General features: G+C 42.9%; 2 protein-coding genes across 2 annotated transcripts; both read left to right on the forward strand.

The window, feature by feature from the left end:
• Positions 1–10: 10 nt before the first annotated feature.
• rau (RA domain-containing protein rau) lies at positions 11–26,984 on the forward strand. The gene is made up of 5 exons (XM_014364529.2): positions 11–278; positions 23,963–24,219; positions 24,693–24,756; positions 24,858–25,106; positions 25,203–26,984. Exons 1-5 carry the CDS (start codon positions 81–83, stop codon positions 25,593–25,595), a joined length of 1,161 nt encoding a protein of 386 aa, XP_014220015.2. The 5' UTR covers positions 11–80; the 3' UTR covers positions 25,596–26,984.
• Positions 21,914–23,276, forward strand: LOC149375130 (uncharacterized). The gene is made up of 3 exons (XM_089590435.1): positions 21,914–22,951; positions 23,030–23,116; positions 23,196–23,276. The coding sequence occupies exons 1-3, from the start codon at positions 21,914–21,916 to the stop codon at positions 23,274–23,276; spliced, it is 1,206 nt and encodes a 401-aa protein (XP_089446561.1).
• Positions 26,985–27,622: the final 638 nt, after the last annotated feature.

Raw genomic sequence — 27,622 nt, forward strand, 5'->3', positions numbered from 1 at the left:
TTCAGACCCCATAGCGGCCGAGAGAGCAGACAGGTGGAACAGGCCACTTACAACCAGCACCACCACCAGATACACCGGGGATGCTGAAACACGTGTCCGCGTCGCCGTGGCGCAGCCGCTCCGACAACGTGAGCTTGGCCTCGAGCGGCGGTACGAGCAGCTGCGGAAGCGGAAGCCCCGGGCACACGCCCCCGCCATCGAGGGCCTCGTCCTGCGCCTCCCTCCTACCGATCTCGGCCCGATCCAGCTTCTCGCCGGCCGACCCCACGCCCCAACAGGTCAGTCATTCCATCCCCCACAAAAAAACAACATTTTTTTCATCTCAACTGTATATTCGTGGCCCTACGTGTATATACATATACTTACATTCAACGGGATGACCGAACTGGTGAGACAAACAAGATAATATACGATGAAAGTTGGGTGTAACGTGTATGGCCAAAAAAATGGCCAATCGAGTCCAAATGTGCACCGATACAGATGCGCTTGTAATATATAGTAGGCGGCTGGGAACGAGTACGCCGGGCTTTTCGATTTCTCACGATCCGAGGGGGTGGGGGGGGACCCTCGTGTGTATATATGTATACTCCGCGCGTGCGGTTTCGTGTCCTTTTTGCGCGAGACTCGATGCGACCAACGCGCGTAACACGATCCCCTCGAGAACTAGCCCGCCTCCCTCTCCCTCTCTCTTGTGTATATGCCCTCGAGTCGCATCTTCTGTAGGTCCATATATATATGTATACGTGCACTTTATACGCGCAGCACCGGACCCACACTTTTTGCTCGAGCTTTCCGTGCGATCGTCTTTAGCGCTTTTCACCCCGACTGGAAACAACTTTTCGATATTTCCTAGAGTACAACAATTACATCGCTATCGCGTGTAACCGTGATATATTACATGTGAAAAAGGAGCGGAGGGGGGGGATCGGAAAAGCGTCGAGAAGAAGCTTTCCGAGACGTATCGTCGCACGGTTGTGCGTTTTTTACGCCTATGTATACATATTATATGAAAGCTCAAAGGGCCAACAACGAGCCGGCGAGCGTTGGTAAATCGCATACGCACACGTATGTATACACACACGTGAGAAAGATATTCTGTGAGAACTCGTTGCAGCGACGCGTCGCACATATCCACGCGCGGATAAATTAAAAAGCATCTGGCCGAGATGTCGTCGCTTTCTCTATCTTTTTTTTTTTTTTTTCTTTCATTTCGCTGTCCCGTGCCCTTTTTTTTCCCTCCTTTTCTGCGTATATGTGTGTACACTCGCGCGCAACCAAACTAGGCTTTTTTTTTTTATCGCGTCTCTGTGGCACGCGAGATAAATATATTGCTCGGCAAATGTCCATTTGGTATTCATATAGCGATGATCCGTCAATTATACACGAGACATCCGATTGTCGATGACGCGCGGTATATAGACGTGTGACTCATTGACGTAATAGATTTGGCACCTGTTGGCGCGACTCGCGGGGGTTCCCCGTCTTGAGGCTTTAATCCGGTTCGACGAGGTGTAGTATATACAATATACGTGCACGAGCAGCCAGTCGTTATGCCATAACTCTTGCGTCCATATCAAGTGTACATTATATATTAGGTTCGTTTGGGGCTTAGCTTGGAGAGCAGCTCCGAGCTCCTCCGAACTTTGCCCCAAAACACGCGTTTTGCTCCGAGCTCATCGGAGCACCTCCGAGCAAATTCCTACAGTCTTGGCAATATAAATATTTACGTCTTGGCCATAAATATATATATACTGACTGTAGGAATTTACTCGGAGCAAAACGCGTGTTTTGGGGCAAAGTTCGGAGGAGCTCGGAGCTGCTCTCCAAGCTAAGCCCCAAACGAACCTATTATGTTTACGCAATCCGGACACATCGTCCTCTCGCGTCGTCGATGCCACTCTGCCAAAGCTGCCAAGCGATATATGGTTACATATACATTTATTTTCCGATTGATTGAAAAAACTCCCATCGCGTCATCGCTGTACAATTCCAGGGAATTCGCCTTCTTACGTGCCAAACGTACTTCAGCCTTTATCTTTTTTTTTTTTTTTGCAAGACTCGCGATCGAATCGTAAAAAAAAAAATCTGCGGTTGTGATGGGCCAAGTAATATGGGGAGGGGAGGATGGCAGTAAAAAAAAAGTATAAACAGGTATCACCAGAAAGAGCGTGATATACATTCGGGGGTGCATTCGTCGTTGCTGGCAGTGTGTTACGGCAGTGGCTTGACACATAAGAGGGGGGAGGGGAGGGGGAATCGTTCCAGCGGTAATCTGCACTGCCCGTCACGGCCGACGAGCGGGTGGTCCTATATATTATATACATACATATACAATAACAATAGTGAGCCTGTATCCCCTGCCATGCATCTTTGTACACAGGTATATAATATGTATGTATATGTAAAGCCGCGGACGAGCACGCGCCGCAGCATTACGCGAACAGAGGGAACGACGCGCGCAACATCCGCGCCGGCCGCGCTGGGCCGTGCTTCCGGCTTTTCTTTTCGTACCGGCGATGCTTTTGCACTTTTGTGCCGCTCGACTCCCTCCCTGTCTTGCTCTTGTGTCTGTCTATCTGGAGTTGATCTCGATAGTACACCTATACCCCGTAACTTTACCTATTGTATATGGAAGGGATACATTACATCTGTCCAGGTATATCGCCACGTCCTTCACCCGCGTACTTTTGTTCAGTACTTACTATCGATGCACAGCTTATGCGTATGGATGAATATGTGCGTCTCCATGCTAGTACACTGTAGTTTTTTTCAACCTTTTTCAACGTGTCGACCCGATTTTCGTACTCGGTACAGAAATTACGATTCAATCGACGATTAAGTATACGCGGGAGTATCCACCAGAGTACAAGTTTTCCGAAATCGCGAGCACAAAGCCCGATTGTTCCACACCAGCGTATACTTATATACCTAAATATGGTTTTGAGGTCGGTATATTTTCGGTGTCCCATCTCTTAAGGTGTAGGTGCTTAATGTATTCGCATACGCATATGAGCGATCGTAACTATTATTATTTTTGAAAAATCACTCGCCGAAACCCAATGAAATCCGAGGTCTTTGTATCCATCTTTTTACCCGAGTTTTGAAAAATAAATCCCGAAAATCCACCGTACACGTGTATGTACAATACAACATACATATATAGGTAAAAACCGCGTGCGCTACGTGTATTGTTGTACAACCGCGTTTGGGAACAATGTATGATCGTAAAATAACATTGCGCGCACGCATTTGACTTTTTAATCGAGGCCTCGTAAATCTCGTCGGATCGTCCATTATGTGTACTTGAAGAAAAAAAAAAAAAAAGGAAATCAAGCCCCGAAAAATCCCCGCGCTTTATACAATTATAAAATACGAGGGAGAAGAAGAACCTCCCAACATATGTACACACGTAGGAAGCAGGAAGTAGTACTCTCTCTCTCTCTCTCTCTCTGCAATGGAACACACGCACGTTATCGCGTTAATTGTACTTCTACACGTATAATATACGTGATCGGGCCCGCATGAATCGTCTCTGCCATTCGAGGCCACCGACCAACCCAACAACAACAACAACGCGTCCCACACACGCGCAATTAAATGTCTAACAATCGCCGTTAATCAGGATACGTTGTGGGTACACAAAGAGAAGTCGGAGATGGAAGTTCCCGTATAGGCATCAAGGATGCCGATCCCCCCCTTACCCCCCACGTACACCCATTATATACATTATCGACGACCCCGACAACAACGACGACGCGTCCCTCTTTCTCTTTCGACGAGCTTCCTCCCTTACGCTTCCTCCACCGCAAGTGCGGACCTTTCACTTATATCTGTCTGTATATATACCTATATAAATTATATATACTGTATACGCGAGGGGGGCCAAGCTCTTCCATCACAACATACATACTATATATTACGTACAGATTAATTTACCTGTTTCGCCAATAGCGATGTTGTGTACACGCGTGGGTGAGCTCGATGCGTGGGCCTTCCCGGTTTCCGGAAGGTCATTTAAATTTCACGTGTGTACGAATAAAGTATATATCCCACCCCTCTCCCTGTGAGCACACATGTGACGCATATATAGGTGAACACCTGTTTATGCCAAAAGTATATAATGAATGTTTGGTGGGTAGGAAAAAAAAGGGAAATAACAGTATTTCCGAGCGGTGCGCGTCGGCGTGACGAGATTACCTTGGCTTATTCCCGTGCGTTGCATTATATACCTACATACTTGTACTCATATATGCATGGAAATCGCGAGAAAGATTTGCGGTATGATTAAATTAACTTTTTTGTGTGTGTGTGTGTGTGTCGTACATGTGCGCTGTCGAGTCGGTGGAAACAACAAAACGGCATATTTGTGCATAAATAATTGATGTAGAAAATTAAAAAAAATAATAATAATATACGTTTCGTCATTGCGGGGTTGCCGCGGAAAATCAAGTGTAAATAGCTTTGGTCGTCATTTGTGTATTGAACATCCATTGCACTGGAGGAGCGCGTGAGCAACGCATCCAACTTGGCAGTACAAAATACTTACGTTACATTTACACGTATCTTGCGAGACTCCGCGGGTGCTGCGAGCAGTGCGAAGAAATCAATCAGAGCTTGGGATTCCATAGGGTATACACACGTATATGTGTATTATGTATAGGTATAGGTCCACGGGTATATATAGCTGATTGCTTGAACCGTATACGGGCTGCATCCCCCGGACTCGCTCCCGTTATCGACATACCGATCGTCGCCCATTTCAAGCTCACCCATTCGTATACATATATACGACAAGACTTTTTTTTTGAGGCGCGTTGTAATTCGGGAGATACGACGCACCATGTATATCCATTACATACGACACTCTCGGATCTCCTGTATAATTACATATACGATGGATCTCTCTACGGTGCGACTCGCGTCTATATACAGATGCTCGTTATCTCGCGCGACTATATATTCATCCGAATGTGTGCGTTAAACGACACAGTGCCGCTCCATTGAATTTTCGTGGCTTTTTTTTTTTCTTTTGTATTTCGTCATCCCGAAAAAGGATTTATTAGCAAAGGGCGGGTAAAGTTGAGCGTATGACAAGCTGGAATGGTATATCGAGTTCGCTATACTTGTGTACTTGCAGAGTTGTTGATGAGGAGAAAAAAAAAAAAAAAAAACATTAAATTTATTTCACCACTTTGGGCGTTTACTGCGCCCTTGGCAGGAAAAACGTAGAGTTCGCAAGGGAAAGCACAAGAGGTCCCTTAGGCCTAATGACACGTGCCACCAAATACCATTTTGAGATTACGGATAATTTTCCAATAGTCATTGTTCCATGTCTGTACCTCCAAATTTAAAAACAACTATAGATATGTTTAACGAGCAGCAATTATGTACATCACACACGTATCTCGGATATACGTTGTAGTTATAATATCTTTATTGGCACATGCGAGTATAAGAAAATATGTTTCTCTGAGAATCGACGAAAACACGGGTAAACTATAAAAATATATATGTTTATTAGAGAGGCACACATGCCTATGTAGAAAGAAAAGAAAAAATTGTTTGTCAACATCAAGCCTCGGCTCGTGTGCTATTACGGTCTCTCCCTCGTGGGCCACCGTAAACAGCACTTTCGTACTGTCTTGCGCGTAGTCATAAATTTCTAAAAATTCCAAATGGTCCTGCTCAGCCATACTTATACGCGCGAGGGCTGTGCGAGCCATATAATAGCGACGGTTTAAGGTGGGACGAAAAGTAAAAGACGAATTAATTTGTCGAGGAGCGGCGAGAGGGGCTATGGAGGGAAGCAATATTAGACCGCGTTTCTTTTTCTTCTTTTTTTTTTTCACCCACCCGAAGGGCCCATTCTACGTAAAACAAACACACACTAGCTGCCGCAATCTCGAAATAGATTAGATAGCTCTCTCCTTCCCTCGCGCTGCTCCTCCTCCTCCTCCTTGTCCAAATATATAAATGCAAGATATATTTATACATATATTTTTTTTTTTTTTTTTTTGTCACCGCTGCAATAAAACCTTGTACGGCAGCGGTGCACTAGAGCGCGTTTTGCTGCGCCAACAGAGCAACTAAGTAAATGCTAAGGAGAATAAAAAAGAAGACACACGAGACTGTGCACATATACCAGTGTTATAACAATGTGGTTATATACTTACTGCGCCGGTGCTGTATATAAAGTTATCAGCTTCGTGACAATGTCCGAGTGCTTATCTATATATTCTCGTAGTGACGATACATCACCGCTTGCTTGCACTTTGTCTATATATACATATACATGCATGTTAGTGTATACAGAGAAAACATCGTGTGTCGGAGATAGCGGAGGCGCCTTATACATAATATATACGTTTTCAATTTTTTTTTTTTTTTTTTTTTTTCTTTACATCCGTCTCATGGTGGGTACCTATAACGTACCGTTTGGATTTACACGTGATGTGCAACGATGGACACGGAGACATCACGAATCAAACGGATTCGAGAAAGACGGTACATCTTATTGGATCATCCGGTAAAATTAATCTCGAAAGTTTATACGTATATACACGAGCCGTTTGGTTTGATGAAATCAAAGTGTCACATTCGTATAGATTAGCGGAGACAGGCGTGTCATTGACTCTTGGAGCTCCGTGCTCTGCTTTTAATCGGTCCGTATTGGACACATGAGGGTAAGGGTAAACGGTAATAATAATAATAATAATAATAATAATCTCCACGACCGGTTGTAAATTATTTGCGTCACTCGTAAGCGACCAACTCCAAAGTGATAATGATGATGATGATGATGATAATGATGTGTACATATTATATATGCGTAGGTGTAAGAATTAATCGCGCAACGCGTACTTTCCCGTCCGATCGTCACAATATTTGATTATAATAAATACATCCGCGGTAGCTGCGTACATATGTGCTACCGTTCGTCTGATGAACGCAACGATTTGACACGGTGGCTCTTTTTTTTTTTGTCTCAATTATTGCCCACCTACGTTATTGTCGACGCTCCAACGCGCGCATCCTGCCTCTCATCTCCGGCCGATTGACGCTAATCTATAGATATCCCTCGCGACAACAGCGGCTTTGCTGACGAAATTACATCAATTATACACGTGTACATGTATAGCCAAGAGCTAGAATTGAAAAAAAAAAAAAAAAAAAAGTAGTACTAATACATACTACGAGGAGAATAACAACAGCAACAGTAGTAGTAGCAGCGATGGAAGTAGAGGACAAAAAAAGGATGAATTAAATCAGCGGATTGCGTTCCGTGAACGGCTGAATGGATAAACGCGTGCCGGTGCAGATGAAAAGAGAGAGAGAGAGAGAGGCTGTGCGTCGTCGACTCGAGAGCTTTTGGTTACATATAAGTATACTGGCGTGTCTCGAGGACGACGACGCGGAGGGGGGCGATCTAAAAATACTTGCATATATGGGCCGAAAACAATAAAACCCTGGGTACCATTATTACGATGAACAACACGCGTATACCTATATATATATACTTATGTGCATGGGGAGGAGGGAAAAGGGACTGGATTTCTACCGCTAACGAAGCGAATTAGGGCGCTTTACTTTTGTGCCCGCGACCGACAGACTCTCTCTGCGTGTATGGCTGATGGTAATTGACATTAATGCCGAGAGTATATAGAGTGGACCAAGGTCCGTCCGTCGCGTGCATTTGTTTGCGACTATAGCAGCTGCAGATACCTAAACAGTGACTTTTAGAATTTCCAGCCGAAATCGAGCGTTTCCCCCCCCCCCCCCCCCCCCGTCGGTGATATACAATGTACCTATGACGTATAATATACGTAACGATTTGCATGACGCGCGCGACTCTGGATAAAAATTCCCGGGCCGTGAGTCCGCATACCTACCCGATGGGGAGTGAAAGCGCACACGTGGTCCTTTTCCGCAATGGTTGTACACTGACGCATGAGGATATATACATACAGGATTGCGCGTATACGCGTATTATGTACCCAAAAAAGTACAAAAGGAGAAACAGAGAGAGCTGACCTGTGTTCACTGCGTGACTATACACGTATATATACTTGGATCCCTGTATATCTTACAAACTGCAACGCGTTTCCTGCCGCGATTCGGCTTTTTTATCTATTCCTCCCCTTTGTTACCCCTCCCGAGTTGTTTGTTGCGAAAGGAGTCGTGGTGTAATATATATATATATATCATGTAGCTACAAACATGTAACTTAATTGGGGGACACGCACTGCCGTGTTTTCTGTCTGATTAATTGCCACCGACCCCGAACCACCCCGTCTATATACACCCAAAATCACTATATATCTTTTCACAATTTACACACATCATAGTGCATTTAATAACGATTGTCGTTTATCGTGTACGGCAAAAAAAAAAAAAAAAAAAAAAAATTCACTCACGCGCGTGACAAACATCTCCGTCCGTCCGCGTCCATGCTGGTGCGCTCGCAAATTGTACGCTATAATTATCAGGCCATTCGGAAGGTCGACAATAGTAATAATAACACAAGAGAGGAAGAACAACAAAAAAAAAAAGCAACAATGCAAATGCCGGAGTCGACGTCATTGTTCGACAGTACCTACGGGCAGAGGTATATGTATAGCGGTTTGGCGTGTAAGCGCACCGATGTATGTATATATAATACACTATACGGCTTGCGGCCATCTGCGCGCCTCTTGCGAACCGCAATTGCAAAAAAAAAAAGAAAAAAAAAAGGGAGGCCCAGATGTTGCGAGAAAGAAAGAGGAGTATAGCGTATGTACAAAGGGCCCAGCCCCTCTTCCGAGGAATTTCGAGGCTGCCCTCCTCCGCGCGATATATATACACTCGCGGTCAAGCTCTCGCGGAAGACCACGGGCGCTTCTTTTCGGGCTGCGGTGCCCTCAACCTTACGGCAGTGTGTATGTATGCAAGAGAGTAACTCTTTATTTCGCGTTCTCGGTCTCGGTGTTTTCTTTTCTTTTTTTTTCTCTTGTTCTCTGCCCTTCCTGTCCGAGTGAGACGTCCTTTGGGGCCTCCGGAATCTTTGTCCGATACGCTCTTATTCTCATGATGCGCCTATACGAGGTGTTGCAATCATTATTTTTTGCAAATACTCCAATTTATGCCTACATGGGTGATGCAGCACGAAGCCAATTGCGGCGCATCTCGACTTTTGGCTATTTCTTTTTCTCCTTCTAGTTGTAAAAAAAAAAAAAAAAAAAAAAAACTCATGTTTCATCAGAGACGAGAGATTTCAACTGTACTCCAAGGCTAAGTGATTCCGGGAATGCAAGTCACTCGACCCACGCGCGTTTGCAGCTATACTTTGTACAAATCATACGCGCCACCGTTGGTTTTTGCTTACATGTGTTTGCAGAGTAATAATAGCATCAGCAGTGACACAAGTTTCATTGAATATCATTCAATTGTGTGATTTTCATCCCTCGCGAGCGTATGTTTAAATGCAACCAAAGCCGAGTCAACAGTTAAATCGGCATCTCCGAGGAACCCGTTGGCGCGGACGTACGTCAGCTATATATTTTAAGACCTTATGCGTCTAATCTCGGCTTATCACCGAAAAAACAAAATCATACCCATCTACTCGACACCGTTAATCGAGTCGCAACTATTTCGACAACCTCCTGCGCTACGGTGCTTATAATTATGAAAAATGTGTTTTTACAAGTAAAAACTTGTGTCAACGTGTGGGATACCTGTACAGAGGTCTCTGGGCCAACAGTTATTGGCATGATCCGCGCGAACGTATCAGCAAGAACCGTGTGCGCGTATAATATATATTATAATAATCAAGCGGAAAGGAAACGACATACATTCCAACCGATCGCGCTGAATCGGCCGATTGTGCGTGAAAAAGCGTGATCTTGTGGAGGATGAGCTTTTTCCCTGCGCGAAGCTCAAACGGATCTTTCTTTGGCCTTATCTGTATCGGGGCGCGTGTTTTACGTCGCGACATTCGCACAGCGATGAAGCCTCCTCCTTTTTTTTTTTTTTTCACCACTTTTATCTACTCCTTCCTCTTCGATCCGTCCACGCAGCATATACACATATACATACTCAAGAAGTTGGTAAATATAATAAGATCCCTCTCTCTGTCTGTCTATGGTCTCTCTTGTGTGGCAACGAAAAAAAAAAAAAAAGTGCCGAGTCCTTATCTCACGCTCCATGGGTTCAAGGTACATGCTACATATAAACTTGGGGAAAGAGGGAAGGAAAAAAAAAAAAAGGTTGTTTCCCCACCGGGTAGTACACGATACTACAATGTTGACTGCAGTAGGCCGTATCACGGTGTGCAAACAAAATAGGAACTCTCGTGTGATACAAAAAAAAAAAAAATAAATAAAAGAAACAACTTGTGTGTATGCGCGACTCTTCGTTGTGCAAACTTGAACGTTGATTGCGACTCGTGAGAAAAAGGTTGATTTTTTTTTTTTTTTTTTTTTTTTTACTTTGTGTACACTCGTGTGTACTCGCACGGCGCGAAAATCTTTCGAAAATTTGAAAATTGTTTGTACCCCCGAGTGCTCTACGATATGCCGAAGGTGTTGCTATATAAAAAAGAAAATAATAATAATAATTATAACGCTATGTGTACAGTAAAACGAGAATGTGAAAGAAAGGGAGCGTGTACGAATAAAATATATATGTGTATATACAGCTTATCAAGCGTATATATAGTATAAGCGTATCGAGTCCAATCGGCGAATTGGCAGCCGATGTGGGGAATAATATAGGTAGGTACATAGGTGTAACGTGTGCTGCACTACTTGTTGTCATACGCGTACAGGATTGACATGCCTGAGTGACGGCTACGCGGTATACACGAGTATAGAGGCCGGAAATGAAACGCGTATACGTACGGTATAATATGATATACACTATACATTATGGTGTACGCGTCGCGATGCTCGGCGCATATTTTTATATACATGTATATATATATATATATATATATATATATATATATATATATATATAACCAAGGGGATACATGTGTTATTCTCTCGTGATTGACCGGATGCACGATGCACGGCACGGGGATTATAACAGTTGGTGTCTTGTGGATATGTGTGCCAGAGTGCGTGTTCTATGTACCCACATATGTATATAATATATAGGATCGATTTAGCGCCGATGATTGGAGGAGAAAGCTTGATTTTGATTTATATTTCTACCTTTTGTGTACACGTTTGCTTGATAAGAAAAAAAAAAAAAAAAACAAACACCACGCGGGGCATCGACTACATCAAATTTGGTAAACTCAACTTTATAATATACATATAAATTATAAGTCGAATGTAATAAACACGCGAGGTTTTTTCGCGCGAAATTGCAATCCATCGCGTGCAAATGCAGTTTATTATATTATGTATAACGTACGAGCGTATAATATATAATATCATATAGGGTCCGAGTGCTAAACGGAGGAGAGAAACAGAAGCGGCACATTCAGTTGGAACAGAGTGTGATGTTATAATATGCGTCCATAAATATTACATAAGTGCAGATAAAATACGCGAGAGAGAGAGAAATAGAATGCATTAATCTATATTATGTGTGATATGATGGAAGTGAGCAGCTCTTTTTCTACAAGTATATACCTAACACTTGAGTTTATACATATGTATCCCCAGATAGGGCGGCGAGATGCAAGGTTGTAATGTTATAATATACGTACTGCAATGTTAATTCATCTAACGCCCCGGGGACAATCGAGCAATTGAGGTATTTGGGTTTGAAGAACGCGGCGTAAAAAACGATATGTATATATATATAGGTAGTTGGCCGATGTGTGGAAAATGATACTCGCCGCCGCTCGATTATATTATATTATATACATTGCACAACCCGGGAGGGGGTTACAGAAAAGCTGTGCTCCCCGCGCGACTAATGGTCTCTCTCTCTCTCTCTCTCCCCGACTGTATTTTTCCTTTGTCGAATCGCGAGTAAGTATATGCGTATAATATATACCTATATACGTATGGTGTAGGGGCCCACGAATCCTTGTTCCTCATAAATATGTGTATAATATATATATACGAGCAAAATATGGGGAATATAGGTATGGGAGACGCGTGCCGATGCTTTTGTATACAACATGGGAGCTTTTACGAGAATCGCTGAAAATAGACCATCGCGTTGTGCAGGGTATATTATTATTATATACGCGGGTATAAACGAGTGCGCATACCATAATATACAGCTCACGGGGGGGATCTATTTGCGCGACTTAATTTCCACGCGAGTTTTCAGCATAATAGGTATAATATACGCACAACTTTGCACTCGGTGTTAATTATATATATATATATATATATATATATATATATAGGTACACACACACACACACAAGTGATATCGTAATCATTACCATCTATCATCATACACGTACTTTACTTGCATTCTCGATTTAACCTGCTTCGGATACCTTCCCCCCCTCCTCTTTTTTTTCTCCCGTACCGTTGCTACAGCTAAATAATTCATGCTCCCGTGAACTGTATAAAACCGGGGGGGGGGGGGAAATTAAATTTTCCCAATTAGCGAGGCATCCCGAGAGATTGTGCTCTCGTTCAGACGACTGCGATCCACAATGGAACGATTGACTACACGTGTACACCCGAGCCCCACATTTATATTGTATACGCTGGAATTTGCGACAATTATTACATGTACGTGCGTGTATCCACCTACGCGCGAGGGAACGTTTGTCCATATATATATATATATATATATATATATATATATATATATATATAGCAGTTGCAAGAGGGCGTGCAACAACGTGTACCGTTTACGGTGCGGGCCGATTTGCTTTTTAAATAACAATAATGGTTTACGTGAGGGAGCAAGTGGACACTTATCGGCTTTTTCCTTCCTTTGTTTTCGCGTATTGTGGGTACTCGAGCTTACGCAAAAGCCAACTGAACTGCGCGAGTGTGTATATACTTGTACCTGGTACTCGCGGAAATTCTTGCCTGTACATATATGCACGCTTTGCGATGACATATATAGGCTGTTTTTCCACAGTCCCCTTATCTACCGTAAAGCAGCTGACAGTAAGTTCTGTAACCCCTTCAGGTGTATGACTCTTATCTCATATTGTTATATTTTCTTCCTCGCCTGAAGCTTCCTTTTGGACCATTACCTACTTTCGAACAAAGAAAAAAAAACCCCAAGTCTTTAGCCCCCATCAATCACACTCGGCGTGAGCGGATCTTCTTTCGAAATAATCGACGCGATGATGGGTATACGCGCGCAAAGCGATAAACCGATTCTCCGTAACTCGTTACTAATTGCCCGACCGAGATATCAAATTATTATACATACACGCACACGTATACCTATACTTGTGTATTATTTCTTTTTTCTTGCGCTCCATTGCGTAACAATTACACATAAACCACAAATCTTACAAACACCGCGTAAACATTACCGCGAGCAAAATATAATTCGCAGATCGCGGATCCTTGTATATATACCGTACAGTATAGCCGGATGCAAGGAGTTTGAGGGCACGCGTGCCCCCCCCGAACCCAAAGTCTCGTTTAAAACAATCAACGCGGACCATAAGAGCGACCATATGACTGTATATGTAAGTAGTCCGAGAAAGACCCAATTAGGCGGAATTCGTCGTCTCCCCTTTGCTCCCGTGCATAATATAATCATACACCGTGGGCTATCAAAGACGTCGCGTTGTACGTCAAGACCCGGCTTGTTCCCTCGCTCGCCGTAAAGGCGCCAGTGAAACATCGTCTCGCTCTGTCGTACCGCGATTCTGGCTCATCGACATCGATCTCTGCTCTTTTATTGTGCTCGTATTGTAATCGCGCGGCAGAGAACGCGTATACATTAAATTCATTGACACCTATACACGCGCAATTTTGTCGTGCAGTAGCCGTTTGGCAATTACGCCCCAAGGGCAAACTTGTTCGGCTCAATGTGTATAGACGCGCCGCCGACGTATCGCTTTCGTGCTAATTGATTGTATACCCTCGGATCTTCGATTCGCGAGTTCGCCAAAGTGTCGCATGTGTATGTAGATTAGGTGGTAGCGCGATAGATGTAGAGGAGGAGGAAGGCACAAAGTGTGTAACGTTTGGGCGTCGATGAGCGTATAGAGCGGCGCTTTGATGACGGAGGCGTCAAGTGGCACACATCGGCGTAGGTTTTTATTGCGACGAAGGTTGTCTAATATTTATGTGGGGCGACGGAAAGAATTACTCGTAGAGTCGCTGCAGCGGAGTGGATTTTCTTTCGCCACGGCGCTGCGAGAACGGCCGGGTATGGGTATCGCGTTACGCGTGCGTTGGAGACGCGCAGCTGTCGTTTCCTCTCTTTAGGGCAGACGGAGGCACGCGACTCTTTTTCCAAAGGAATTAAAAAAACAAAAAAGGGGAGAGTTGCGTTTACGCGTGGGTGTTGACGTTTAATGCGTGTATGACTGCTGGTGGAGATTTTTTTAGCTTAATCGTACTTGCGATTGGTCCCTTTTCATCTATAAACCACCTGTTTGTGGTCATCTTTTCATATGCCGTGGAGCTCTGAATTTTTGAAGGAAAAACAAATTATTTACTCTTAGTTGACCGTCCGTTCACGCGGATCGGATGGTAGAGAAATATATATACGGACACTGGAAGGTGTACTTTCCATCTCAAGTATAATTATAATTGATACAAAACTTACAACATCAAAAATCCAAGTTGTTTTCGTAGTTCAAGTAAGAATTAACAATTGCTTTTTTTTTTTAAACATACGTTTACAGTATTATTTGTCAACATTGCGCTTCATCGTCTTATACAGAATGAATGTATTGTTTCTGTTTTTTCGTATGTACGATGTTAAAAAGAAAAGAAAAAAATCGTGCGATTGTATACTTACAGGAGTGCCTATAGTAATTAGGGATGATTATTGGGTTGATAAAAAAAAAGTACGCCCGTGGGCGCTCGATGGAAAGATCGTGTTTGAAACCGCGGGAGCGCGCGAAGAAAGCCTCAAACAAGGAGACGTGTAACGTATTAATGGCACACGTGCGACTTTTTTTTACTTTCGCTCAGTCTAACCAGCGCGAGATATAACCCGAAATTGGTACGTAGACACGAAATAAACACAAAGTAGCTCCGAAGAACAGCGTAGTTTGACGGGTATGTACGTGTACCACCACCCTCGCATCTGTCCTCTCCTATACATCAATCCACGAAGCTCTGACTTTGCGTAATCGATCCGTCCTCGCTTGGAAAAAAAAAAAAAAAAAAAAAACCCACCCCGTACCTTCTGTTCGATTCTAATATACTGCACCATTCATCCACCACGTCGACCGATCATACATTTTTTTTTTTTTTGTTCTCCAGATGAGAAAGTAAAAAAGGAAAGGAAAAAAGGATGTGTAGACAAAGGGCAAATCGAAGGGAGGGAAGGAAGAGTATACATGGGTACACGATCCGTATACATGTATGTAGAGTCGAGAAGAAGGCAGCATATGGCCAGTGCTGCTGTGGAGTAGGTATATATATATATGGGGGACGCCCACGAGCGAGACGACGGGCGTACATGTAAGTATAGCGGGTACACGGTGTACAGCAGCACAGGAAGAGACGCATTGTCCGTACTTTACCTTCCTCTCGAGGTTCCTTTTCGTATACCTATATATACGCAAGACGCGCGATATGCGTATTACGTTCCTTCTTCTTCTCCCTCATGTGTACACCATATATTATATAGGTAACATATACTTTTACTCGCTCGCGCACAAGATGCTGCCAAACCATGGTATAGTATAATATATATATTGTACCGTGTCATGTGCCACGCGCCCGCAGCTCCTTCTCGCTGATCGCTCTCCGTGAAAAACAACTCGAGTATGGTTACGTAGGTATATAGGTATCGTACTCTGGAGCCGGAAACGGGTGTCGATGATGCTGCAAACCCTTCGACCTGCTACTTGTATGCTGAAGGTGTGTGTGTGTGTGGTCCCCTGCATTGCACCCACGTACGCGAACCTATTTAAAGACACGCGCGACTGCAATCGATTGTTCGTTTCGCTTCGCGTCGTTGACGAGCTTCTCGCCATTTACGTACCAAAAAAAAATGCACTTCCCACAACGCCAGTGTACACGTAGGTGTACTAACAGGATGTGTGTATATTATACGCTTGCGCCATAAAAGCAAAAAAAAAAAAAAAAAAACTATAACGACCAATTACGCAAAGTAGAATCTTAGCGCGGAGTCTCGCTGTGGTGGATAATTGTTGTTACGTTTGACCGACGCTGCTGTTTGGATGAACCTTTGCCGAACACTCGGAGGAAGAAAAAAAAAAAAAAACGAGTTTCCTCGTTCCTTTTTGCTTGGTTGCCTTGCTTTTTTTTTTTTTTTTTAAGCACGGAAATGCAGTGCTCGGCGATACCGTTTGTTGCCTGCAACGCGATTTTTTTTTTCTCCTCCACAGCGATTGTTGCATCGACGTATGGGAACGGGAGCTAAACTCTTTTTTTTTTTCTCCCAATATCCGTCAAGTTGACTTTGACGTAAACGATTGTGGTCGCAATATCATTGGCCTCTAAGTATTTGCTCTACTGTTTCCTGCGCCGAAAGGACCGACAACGCAAAGAGAGACGACAAGGGCACATCACCCGAAAGACGAGACAGGGGCATGAATATAACTTTTTTTTTTTACGACCCCCTCGCACACGTATACTTGCGCGCAGAGACTTTTCTTTTATCGTCTCTGTCAACGGCGAAAGAGCCGAGAGCGATAAATGGCCCGCGTAAAAAATGCGCTTCCTGATTAGATATCGCATTTTATTGGGCGCTCCTCTAATTACACCACACGAGCGCACCAACATGTATATTGCAATGGCAAAGACTGTGTGAACCTCTTTTTTTTTTTTTTTTTTTTAATTATTTTCCCTTCGAAAAACACACACATCCGAGTATACATACACTATACCGCGCGCTGTTGTTGACTTTCACGCGCCCGGCACAGCCCGGACAATGCGTTATGAAAGCCTGGGAGAGCAAATTGTTCGACGGAGAGAACGGAGCGACGCCGTCGGCTCGATTTTCGCACGGAAAGAAAGCCGGGACTAGTTTTATTCGACGCGGGAGCCCAATCCATCCGAGCCGTATCTCTTTGGGCTCCTTAATTGATACGAGGCACATCCTTCGGAGGCCGCGTCGCACGGCACGGTTTACATCATTTCGTTCCCGCGCACACGGCACCACCACAGAGCCATTATAGACACGTTGGCCAATCTCGTGCGAAAGGCCAACCTTTTTTTTTTTTTTTTTTTTTTTTGTCGACTTTGCACCGATTGCCGACAACCCTGGGTCACTCGATACGTATACGTATATAGGTACGCGCCAAAATAAAACCCACCGGCGAGATAAACAGGGGAACCCCCGAATTGTGTTTTAGAGGCGCGATTAACCAGAGCCGATAAGCCGATAAAACAAACATCGACGCCATATATGTATATACATAAGAGCGCGTCGGATATAATATACGAGTGATAAAAATATTGACCGTCTATGGACACCCGAGAAGCAAAGAAAGGACGCGCTGACAAATCCAAGCGCGAGCCATCGGTGCGATCGTATTTACTTGTAGGTATTATTATATATTGCGCGCGCTGCTTTCTTTAATATTAGGACGCTGCGAGATGACTTTGGAAAGACGATCCCCCTTTTTTTGCTCTTCTTTTTTTCTTCTGTTCTCGAGCGCGATACGCTATCCGCAGTGCTTCGTATTTGGTTTTTTTTGTTGTACGTATTTAACGGGCAAAAGAAATCCAACGCACGATACATGATATTGGTACTGTTGGTCGATGCTGTTGTTGTATACACCGATGGCGTATATAGCTGCGCTCGCGCATCATGACTCCTCTCTTGTTTGATATCGTGTATTACTTCGAGATTCGTGTGTATGTAGCGGCGAAAACATTAATCATAACCGGCGCAACGGCTCTGAAATGCCCCGCAATGACGCGCTCGTTCGTTCGTACATAAATACATCCTTCTTGCGAGCTTTTACAAAACAATAACCATATATATTTTCTCATCGCGCGGTGCGGCCTGTTGTATCTAATAGCGCAAAATCACCTTGATGGTATGCACCCGTATCCGCGATACCAGGTCACCCGCGTCACGGGATTCATACTCTCTCGATATTAAATTACTTGAAAAGCTGTGGGGAAAAAAAAAAAGAAATCATCGAGCGCGAGAGGAAAAAATCTGCGACGGTGCGTCATCTCCCCCCCGAGAGTGTATTACAGTACTTACCAATACCCGTCTGAGGAAAGAGTATAGGGGGCTGGTTGCGCGCGGAGCAATAAGGCGCTTTGTTTTTCGCTCGCCGGAAGCGTCCGTTCAACACGTGCCGCTCCCTCTCGGGGAGGCCCTTTTGCCCCGCCACAAGGACGTCGAGGAAGAAGAAAAAAAAAAAAAAAAACAACAACCTGCACCTGAACGCTACATGGCGCGTATATAGGAAAAACGCGGAGTAGCAGCAGCTGCGGCACGCGCCATGCTCGGCTGAACGAGACGATCACCGGACGGATTTATTATGCCGAAAGGGAAGCCGATCGAGCCCTGCATCCGGACGCGTGGGGGGAAGTGCCCCTTTTCTTTTTTTTTAACTTTCTGTCTCTGCCCGAGAAACTGTCATTTTATCTGTGTATATATACCCTTCACGTGTATTTTATATATATAGCCCGCAAAGTGACACGAACAGTATAAATATATATATATACATGGGAGTGTATTATTGTATACGCGTTTGTAAGTTTTTTTTTTTTTTTTTCTTGGAAGCGCAGTTTCAAGTTCTGCTTATACCCTCGTTTGCCGCCTCTGCTGACGCCGGAGAAATTGAATATCATCTCTCCATTTAAGCTGCTCGGAATTACTGTCAACGTATAAGTGTACGGACTATCCGACTGATGCGGGGACGCGTTGGCTTGCGCCGATTATTTTAGGTTTTAGCTTTACACGTATATGTATATATATCGTATCTCTTTGTTTTCATCGTAATATTAATATATGAACATCACAGGGTGTTTATCGTATACACGGCACATTTGGGTTTCTCCGGCAGGCGCCTTTTGACGAATACGATTTACACGTCGATCAAGTTCATTCGGACGAGTAGCACTTCAATCCGAGCCCAATGAATTGGGCGCTTTCTCCTCCTCGCGCGAGGAGACGAGTTTAAAAAGAGTCGCTTAGGCGTATCATCCACGTGTGTATTGTGGTAGGGGAGTAGAGTTAATAAACTAACGCGTCGTAAACACGATGACATATTATTGTGGGACCCGAGAGAGTTTTAATGAGCAAAGGTGCGATGATGACTCGCCTTTCCATCACCTTTCCCTCTTTGTCGCGAGCGAGAACAAACAAACGAACGTAAAAAAAAAAAAAAAGAAAAAAGAAATAAGAAAGAAAGAAACCATCTTCCCTCGCTGTGGTCTGTAATTCCATTCGGCCAGGTTGAACTCAATGAGACCGAAAATACAAGGAGAAAGCTGTATGATGCGTGTAAAAACAATAAAATAATCACGCTAATCACGAAGAGAAAAAAAAAAGGAAAAATCGCTCATTTGTCCGCGCAGCTGTAGCGAAGTCGTCATTACGGACAAATCAGCTGGACTTTTTTTTTACCATTTTAATATACGAGTCGAAATAAATTGTTTGCGTGCGTTCAGCTGCCACACCAGTGAGATAAGGAGCTGCTGCACCGTGGACGGATATGACTTTTGGATTGATGAGCCCATGGGGCTGCATGTATATACAGGACGGGCTCTTGGGTTTCGTGACTGTGCACTATTATAATGGCACCTACATATATACACTTGAAATGTAGGCACAACACTATATATATATTATACACATAACAACAGTATGTAGCACATCAGGCTCGTGTTCGAGTTCTAATCTCCCTCTCGTGTATGTGTTGCGTCGCGCTTCCGGATTAAGGTGCCGCACTACTGGCAGCTACAATATCCGCGACAGCGGGCCCCGTTACCCGCGGGAGGAGAGATAACAACCCATACGGGCAGGAAGCGCGAGGTCGCTCGGCGAACGGACAACTTTTTTTTTTTTTTTTTTTTACACATTTATTTTGTCTCGTCTTACTTTGCGTTTTTACCAACAACCTGGATAATGTTGCTGGCAAAGAAATCCTACGGTATTGCAATTAAACGGAGAGTCAAGTTTTTGAAGGCAACAAAAAAGGAGGAGGATGACCGATGGTATCGAGCATCTGGTGACTCTTTAAATGGCCTCTTCCTCCCGTAGAAAAAAAAAAGTACGGGGGAGAAGCCATTGCGGGGAAGACGGCGCGTGCCGAAAATCTTATATATGTATATACCCATGTATAAAAATTCCTGTGGTTTTTAGCTCGGCGCATTAGAGGGACCCGTGATTTTTCGACGTAATGGCACTTTGGGGGATTTCTCGAGGAACGCCCCCGTGACACCGGGCCCGTAAAGACGGGAAGTGCCGTCGGAGGGGCTCCCTAACGTGCCCTTTTTTTTTCACCGTCACGCTCGTGCAGAAGGAGATCAGCACCGGATACGCACTTATATCTATATATATTATACACCTCGCCCCCGCTCTATTTTGCATTGGTTTTGAGGAACTGCGCTTTGTTGTTTCTCTCGTTTTTCGGTCCGCGACGCAACTCTCCCTATTATCCACGGAAATGGCAATTATTATTTATACACTACCCTGTTTTTGTTCAACACTGTATCTATCTATTGTGGTGAGCATCACGGGTTTTGTTTAAAAATTACACACGTCGAAGAGAGAGACACACATTGTAACAAATAATGCATAAGAGCCGAGTTTGTTTGTTTGCCGATCTCTCGAGTGAGTAAGCGTATACATATATATGTCAGGTGTGCCTTCGGTTTTTCCGGCTAATAGGTAGTGTATAATTGCATCGGTATTTTTCGATGAATCAGTAAAGCAACTCGATTCGAGCTCTCCTATATCCAAACTATGGTACATGCGTGACTCACGCGCCGATTTGTTGGAGCGCGTGTTATTACATTTTCCAACTTTATGTACGTGCAGGTGTTGTTTGGTTTGGCATTAATATATATATAGCGCGTATAGGGGGTATTTCGAGAGCATTGAGCTCCTTCTCTCGGCTAAAATGAGAAAACAAGAGAATCATCAAAGGCTTTGCTTACGTGCATTTTACCATAGAGCTTTGCCTTCGAGAAAAGAGGGCCTTTTGAATATTCAATTGCTCGCTGGACGTGCGTCACGATCTTTCCAAGGGCTTACATGCGCGGGTATATGAACGCACCGGCGCGATGTATTTTACGACTCTGCGGGGCGAGAAGCACAATGCTTACCCCTTGGCAATTAGCTTTCCCGGCACGTACGAAATTTTTTCAAGTGTCACATGTAAGGTATGGAAGTTTCGTCTAGCGCGTACAGAGAGTTCCTATTGTGTCGAGTTAAACGTGCTTTTCTTTTTCCGTTTGGGGATAATTATGTAATACACGAAATCGAAGCAAATGGTGATCGATGAAATACTTATTTCATTACACTTTTTTCAAGTGTATTTATTGATTTTCTTTAGTTTAAGTTTTTTTTTTTTTTTTTTTTCCTAGTTTTTTTCAATTACATTTACATCGTACAGATGTATCTATGGCTTTTTTCTCTGCACTTAGTTTGATTCGAATTAAAATTGAAACTGACTGGCCTTCACCTTTTAATAAAAGTCCTTTTCACTTTGCGTGAAAAATAATAGCACGCGGATGACATTTAAATAATTGGATTGAAGATGGAAAAAAGAAACACCATCAGTTTGATCAATTGAAATGTTCGGTGTGAAAAATTCACAGTTACTCCGTAGAAGCGATGACCACGCGTTTCGCGAACGCACAAAGAGTTCGAGATGAAGCTCGAGTATAATTTTTATAAAAAATACAATTTACTGCAATTAACAAGCACTTACAAGCTGCTGAAGCCGTGCATAGTTTTGTACAAATGTTACGGGTTGCACCCGTATTCGTACGATGGACAGCATTTTCGTTTGTCCCGAGCCGGATTGTGCCATTCTTTAGTTTCCACGGGCGTTTGTATATTTTTCTTGATCATCGCACTCTATCAAGTTAACATCTCCAAAGACATCGAATTCGACACTTTCGTTGGAATTTTGCAATTCAATTGTTACTTCATACAAGCCAATTTAATCATCGTATTCGCCTGTGCTTACACTCGCCAAAAGCTCTCTCTGCTGAACAAATTACTAGACTTGTCGACCATCTTGTCTGTAGGGGAACTCAGCAAATTGGCTGCAATTATTTACACGAAAAATGTTGTTGGGTATATTTTTTTAATGGTGCAAACATCGAGTTTGTACGGAGAAGAAACGAAGGAAGTGCTGATGTCAAAGGTGTTTGCGCTGTACATTACCATGATTGTTTTCATCGTGGACTTCCAAGTCGGCACTTTCATTCTCATTTTGAAAAGTTGCTTTGAAAACGTCAACAACAGCATATCAACGTTGAAAGATAAAAATAATGGTAAAGGCACCGGTAGACTTCAAATGATAACAAGTCAAGCGGCATCAGTCAAGAATTTAGATTTGATCAAGTTACGGAAATTACAGCAAAAACACCACGAACTATCCGTGGTAGTGGAGGAATTAAATGCGACATTTACTCTGCACGTGATAGCCACCATATTGATGACTTTTGCCGAAATGACGTTTGGCTTGTACTTTTTTTTGCTACACAGCCAAGGGGAAAAAGGAATCGATATCGACAAACAAATTTGGTACAATTACTTTTTAACATCCGTAACTTACCACGCCATAAAAATGGCCATAGTCGTATGGATATGCCAAGTAACGAAAAACGAAACCTTGAGAACCGGAATAATCGTACACGACGTGATTCTCCACACCAACAACGATCAATTGAGGGCAGAGGTGATTTTCATGATGAAAAACTACTATTGGTTTTATTTTTTTTCTCCACACCTCACACCTTAAACTACCTTGTTACAGCTTTGTATTTTCTCACTGCAACTGTTACAATGCAACAACGACTTTTCTTTCAAATGCGTCGTCATGGATGCAAAACTCATAACTTCGGTAAATACGACGTAACTCGATCCTACTCGCATCATGTCATCATACTATACGAACTAATATCGAATCCGAATACTTCCAGATGGTCAGTGGTATCGCCACCTACTTGCTCATCTTGATGCAATTCCTCAAAACGAAAACCTCGGCTAGGAATCAAGCGTAACAATTTTGTCTCCAGTGAAAAGAAGCCATTTTTTACGCTACAACTTTACAAATGTCATAGTAATAAAAAATAACAATCCTTCGCTCGAAAATATCAAATGGTTCAAGTTAATCGCCCAAGAGCCACCGTGTAAAACGAATCGCATAAAGTTGAAACAAAAATACTGTCTCGATTTTTTATTTGCCCTCGCCTTTTTGAGTAAAAAAAAAAAAAAAAAAAAGCCACAGCAACGCGGTACCCCAGAGAACCGTGAAAAAGCATAGTTGGTCTGAAAAAATCAAGTACCCAAAACATGTGTTTCCCATCTCGTGAGGCCGGCATGCAGAGCGCGTGCAGCCTTTCATCTCCGATGTCGGAAGACTTAACTGCAGCAGACGCGCAAGCGGGCCTCAATTATCGGACTAATTGTCGGACTGCGGATGCATCTCGAGGGTGTCTTTCTCCCTCTCCTCTTCAAATTTCCTTCTTCGTCTTCCTGCCTCTCCTTCCGGTCCCCCCTCTCCCCGGCATTCGGTGCTCGCCACGTTAAATACTGCGCCCTAATTAATTCCACGTTTAACTGGTATCTCGAGGGTTATACCTTTTGTGACATTTTTTAAGCGATTTACGGTCAAACGCATCAATGAAAAATGACTTTTTTCAATCACGACTAATCAAGTTTATTTTTTTCCCCTTTGTGTTTACAGACGATGATAAAAATCTACGCCAAGTGCCTGCGGCCGGACATAGAGTACAAAACGCTGAGCATACATTACGAGACGACCTGCCGGGAGGTGGTCCAGACTCTGTTGAACAAGTTCAAGATGAGGCACCGGGATCCGCGGCTGTTTTATCTTACGATGGAGGTCACGGTCAGGAGGGCCAATGTGCGCACTATCTTGCCTCTCGACGAGGACTCGAGGCCCGCCGTGCTCCAGTCCTGCCACCCTCGGGGAGACTCGAGGTAAACATTTTTATATTGTGCTTCCATTGTATACCTATACATACGCGTTGTCACCGTCTAGGACACCTTTCCAATGTGTTTACAAGACACTACTCATGCATGGCACCCTCGAGGAATATGTTTTGCCGATTTTTCGAATATCCCTACAAGAGATATTATTATCTCCTGACTCACACTTGACCATCGATTTGGGACGTGTGGTATAAGGGGCGGGGTTGTAAACCAGCGGCATTTACTTCCAATCTGTGTCTCTATGGTGCCATGAATGGGGGGCACTAAGTGATTATAAAAGAGCGTCAAATGCTCGTAAATGACTTTACCAATTGGCCAATAAATAAATACCGAAGATTTAGTATATCTGTTGGTGTATGCTATTTGTTTGTTTGTCGAGATCAATTGGAAAATCTACCCAACTAATGTCTATACTTTTTGTTTTTCATTAAAAAAATAACTTTTTGATCTTCGTGTTGCAGATTTTCCCTGCAGATGCGTCGCGGTGGCCTCGTCAAAATATACGACAGCGCTCTCATGTCCGGGGTAAGTTTGACACAACCAAGCAATCACATCGATCGTGAGATCAGGTTTCAAATTGGCAAAAATGAAAAAAAAAAAAAACATGTTACGATTGTCCTCCGCAGTCAAAGTACAAAAGCCTGCTGATCTCGGAGAAGACGTCGGTGGACGAGCTCATACAGATGCTCCTGAGCTGCTACAACTCGACCGAGCGAGTCGAACAGTTCTCCCTGTACGAGGTCTGCGAGAGCGAGGAGTACCAGCGAAAGCTCCACCCCGACGATTCGCCCCTCAAGGTGACCCAGCGCTGGACCAGCCACGATTGCCACTTGCGCATCAGGCGTAATCCAGATTACAATCCTCACAGGCGAACGGTAAGCGCGACGACAAACATTTTACTGTATAAATAAATCCTCATTGCGTACCCATATTTTTTTTATCTCTCATCGTTTTGTGTTTTGTACTTGCAGAGTATGTGGGCTTCGGACACGAGCATAGCCCTGGCCATGTCGAAGCTACAGCTTCAGAACAACTCGCACAACCTCCACCACCACCACCACCACCACAATCACCACCACCACCACAACTGCATCAACAATCGGTTGCTCAACAAAAACAGAGATATCACCTACACCGACAACAACCATTGCAACCTCGGACAGGTCCACGCGCACGTACAGAGTTGCGCCATGAGGAATAAAAAGAGCAACATCGGCAAGGTACAACCCTGCAGCCGTAGCATCCTGGCCTCGTTGGCCCACCAACAGGTCGACCAGATCGTCCTGCCGCACTCGTCGCAGCTGCAGCCGAGCACGCCGACCACCAACTCCCATGACGACTACGAGAACTACCTCTTCATCTAGCTGTCACGCGCGTCGTGCTCGATTTTTACCTTTTCCAGCTTGTAAAGCGCGGCGACGATCTGACTTTTCTGCACGGCATTGATCGGCAGGCCTGAATGTTTTTTTTTTCTTTTCGTACAAAATTAAAAAAAAAAATTAGCTTCGTCGTTGCTTTGTTATGCAGTATTGAAGTATATAGGCTTAGTGTGCAAATCTCTCGGGGTACATAATATGTATATGCGTATTGTCTTGCGCGCGACTTATTGCACATCGGATTAGCCTTGAAATACTTTCGTGTTACCTTTTTAAACTACATCGGTTTTATAAATTTACATATACATATTATACGTATTTTGTTAGAAATTGTAAATACTTTTTTTCTTTTTGCGTTTCCTTCAACACAAATGTCGAAAGAGAATATAAAACTGTACAACTACCTAGGTACAATTACTTTAGTCAATGTTACAAATGAATTACCAAAGGTATAATTGTATTGAGATATGAGTTGTCGATACATTTTTTAATGTATGTATCTGCTCGTCGTTTATGTGTAAAAAAAAAAAAAAAAAAAAAAAAAAAAAAAAAAATATTGGATTTAGGGTGGAATGGACCTTAATATTATTTATACTTTGAGGAAACACTTTTTTTTTTCTTTTCATTTTTATACCTAGTTGAATTGACACGTGCGAGCAGACTTGCTCAAAATTTTTTAGCGTGTGTGACTGGTTTATTAAAAAATTTCAACCTCCTTTCAGAAAAATTAGGTCTAGGTGAAACGGAAAATTTTTCAAATTTGTTTAGCAGGCGTGTTAAAATCTGTGGAAATTGTCATCCAAAGATATATTTTTAGTTGTAAATAAGAACAATTATTCTGAACGTTCTGAGCCAAGTTATTTTTGTATATTATTTGTTAAAAAAAAAAAAAGTAATAAATCTCGAAAAGCACGGATGCACAGCGTATTACTATCCAAGTTTGTGTTATTTTGATTATCCATTGAATCGTTTGGGTAAAATATTTTTCAAACAAAAGCAGACTACCAAAGAGAAACTATAACTTTCGGTACGACGTCCTGAGCATTAAATATATTTTTTTTTTTCTGTGCGTAAAAATCCATGTTCAGCACTCAAATGTACTGCCAATATTTGTCTTGTTGTATTGAAACTGTAATCCATATATGAATTTTATATGTGTATTAGTAGACTTAAATGTTTGCATGAAATAACGTATCACCAACGGATAAGTCGTGAATGTCAATAATTTTTGAGTGAAATGAAGAAAAAAAATTATTTGTTTTCGCAATGACTGAATGATTAGTAAGTCTTAAATATTACCTGTATTTGCGATTACAAACCTTTTGTACATATATTTTTTAATATTTCAAATGTAATGAGGCAACATTAAAAGTTGTACATCCGATTTAATGTTATTTTTCATTTAATTCACCCCTGAACTAATTTTACTTGAACGTATGAGGATAAAGGAAGAAAAAAGAGAATCAAAATGTAAAATCACGTGTTTTGCGTGAGGGGTACAAGCCAGAAGAAAACTTCGAGCGGATGTGATGATAAAAATTTTATTTACAAATGCGACAAGTGTAGGAATTCCGCAGAGACGAGGTCAATATCGCACATATTTTTTGTTCGCGCTAGCTTAATATTTATCATTTTCGTGCGAGAACTGGTAAACTTTTTTTTTTTCCTCCTCTCACTTACTTTAATTAATAGTTTTACATATATAGAAGAAGGCTTCGGTTGTAATATCCACAATGCATGCACGGCTTGGCTACTGTCGGCCCAAAAATCGATGAGAGCCTTTTTTCACGATAAATCTGACAAAACTGTGAGTGCAAGTCCTCGATAAATCCAAATCACTGCAGATGTTCTTTCTCTCTCTCTCTCTCTCTGCGTCAGTGAAAAAATTACATTTACCCGAGAGAAACAAGTGACGGACGTTTCAATTATTTTTAATCAAATGTATTTATTAAAAAAAAATTCGATATTTCGGTTACCATCTGAAAATGACATCGTTGCCTGTGATAAGAAGTTCC

Source organism: Copidosoma floridanum, unplaced genomic scaffold, assembly GCF_036245765.1.
Source record: "Copidosoma floridanum isolate Cflo_tuat_1 unplaced genomic scaffold, Cflo_Japanese_pri ptg000012l, whole genome shotgun sequence".
Lineage (NCBI taxonomy): Eukaryota > Metazoa > Arthropoda > Insecta > Hymenoptera > Encyrtidae > Copidosoma > Copidosoma floridanum.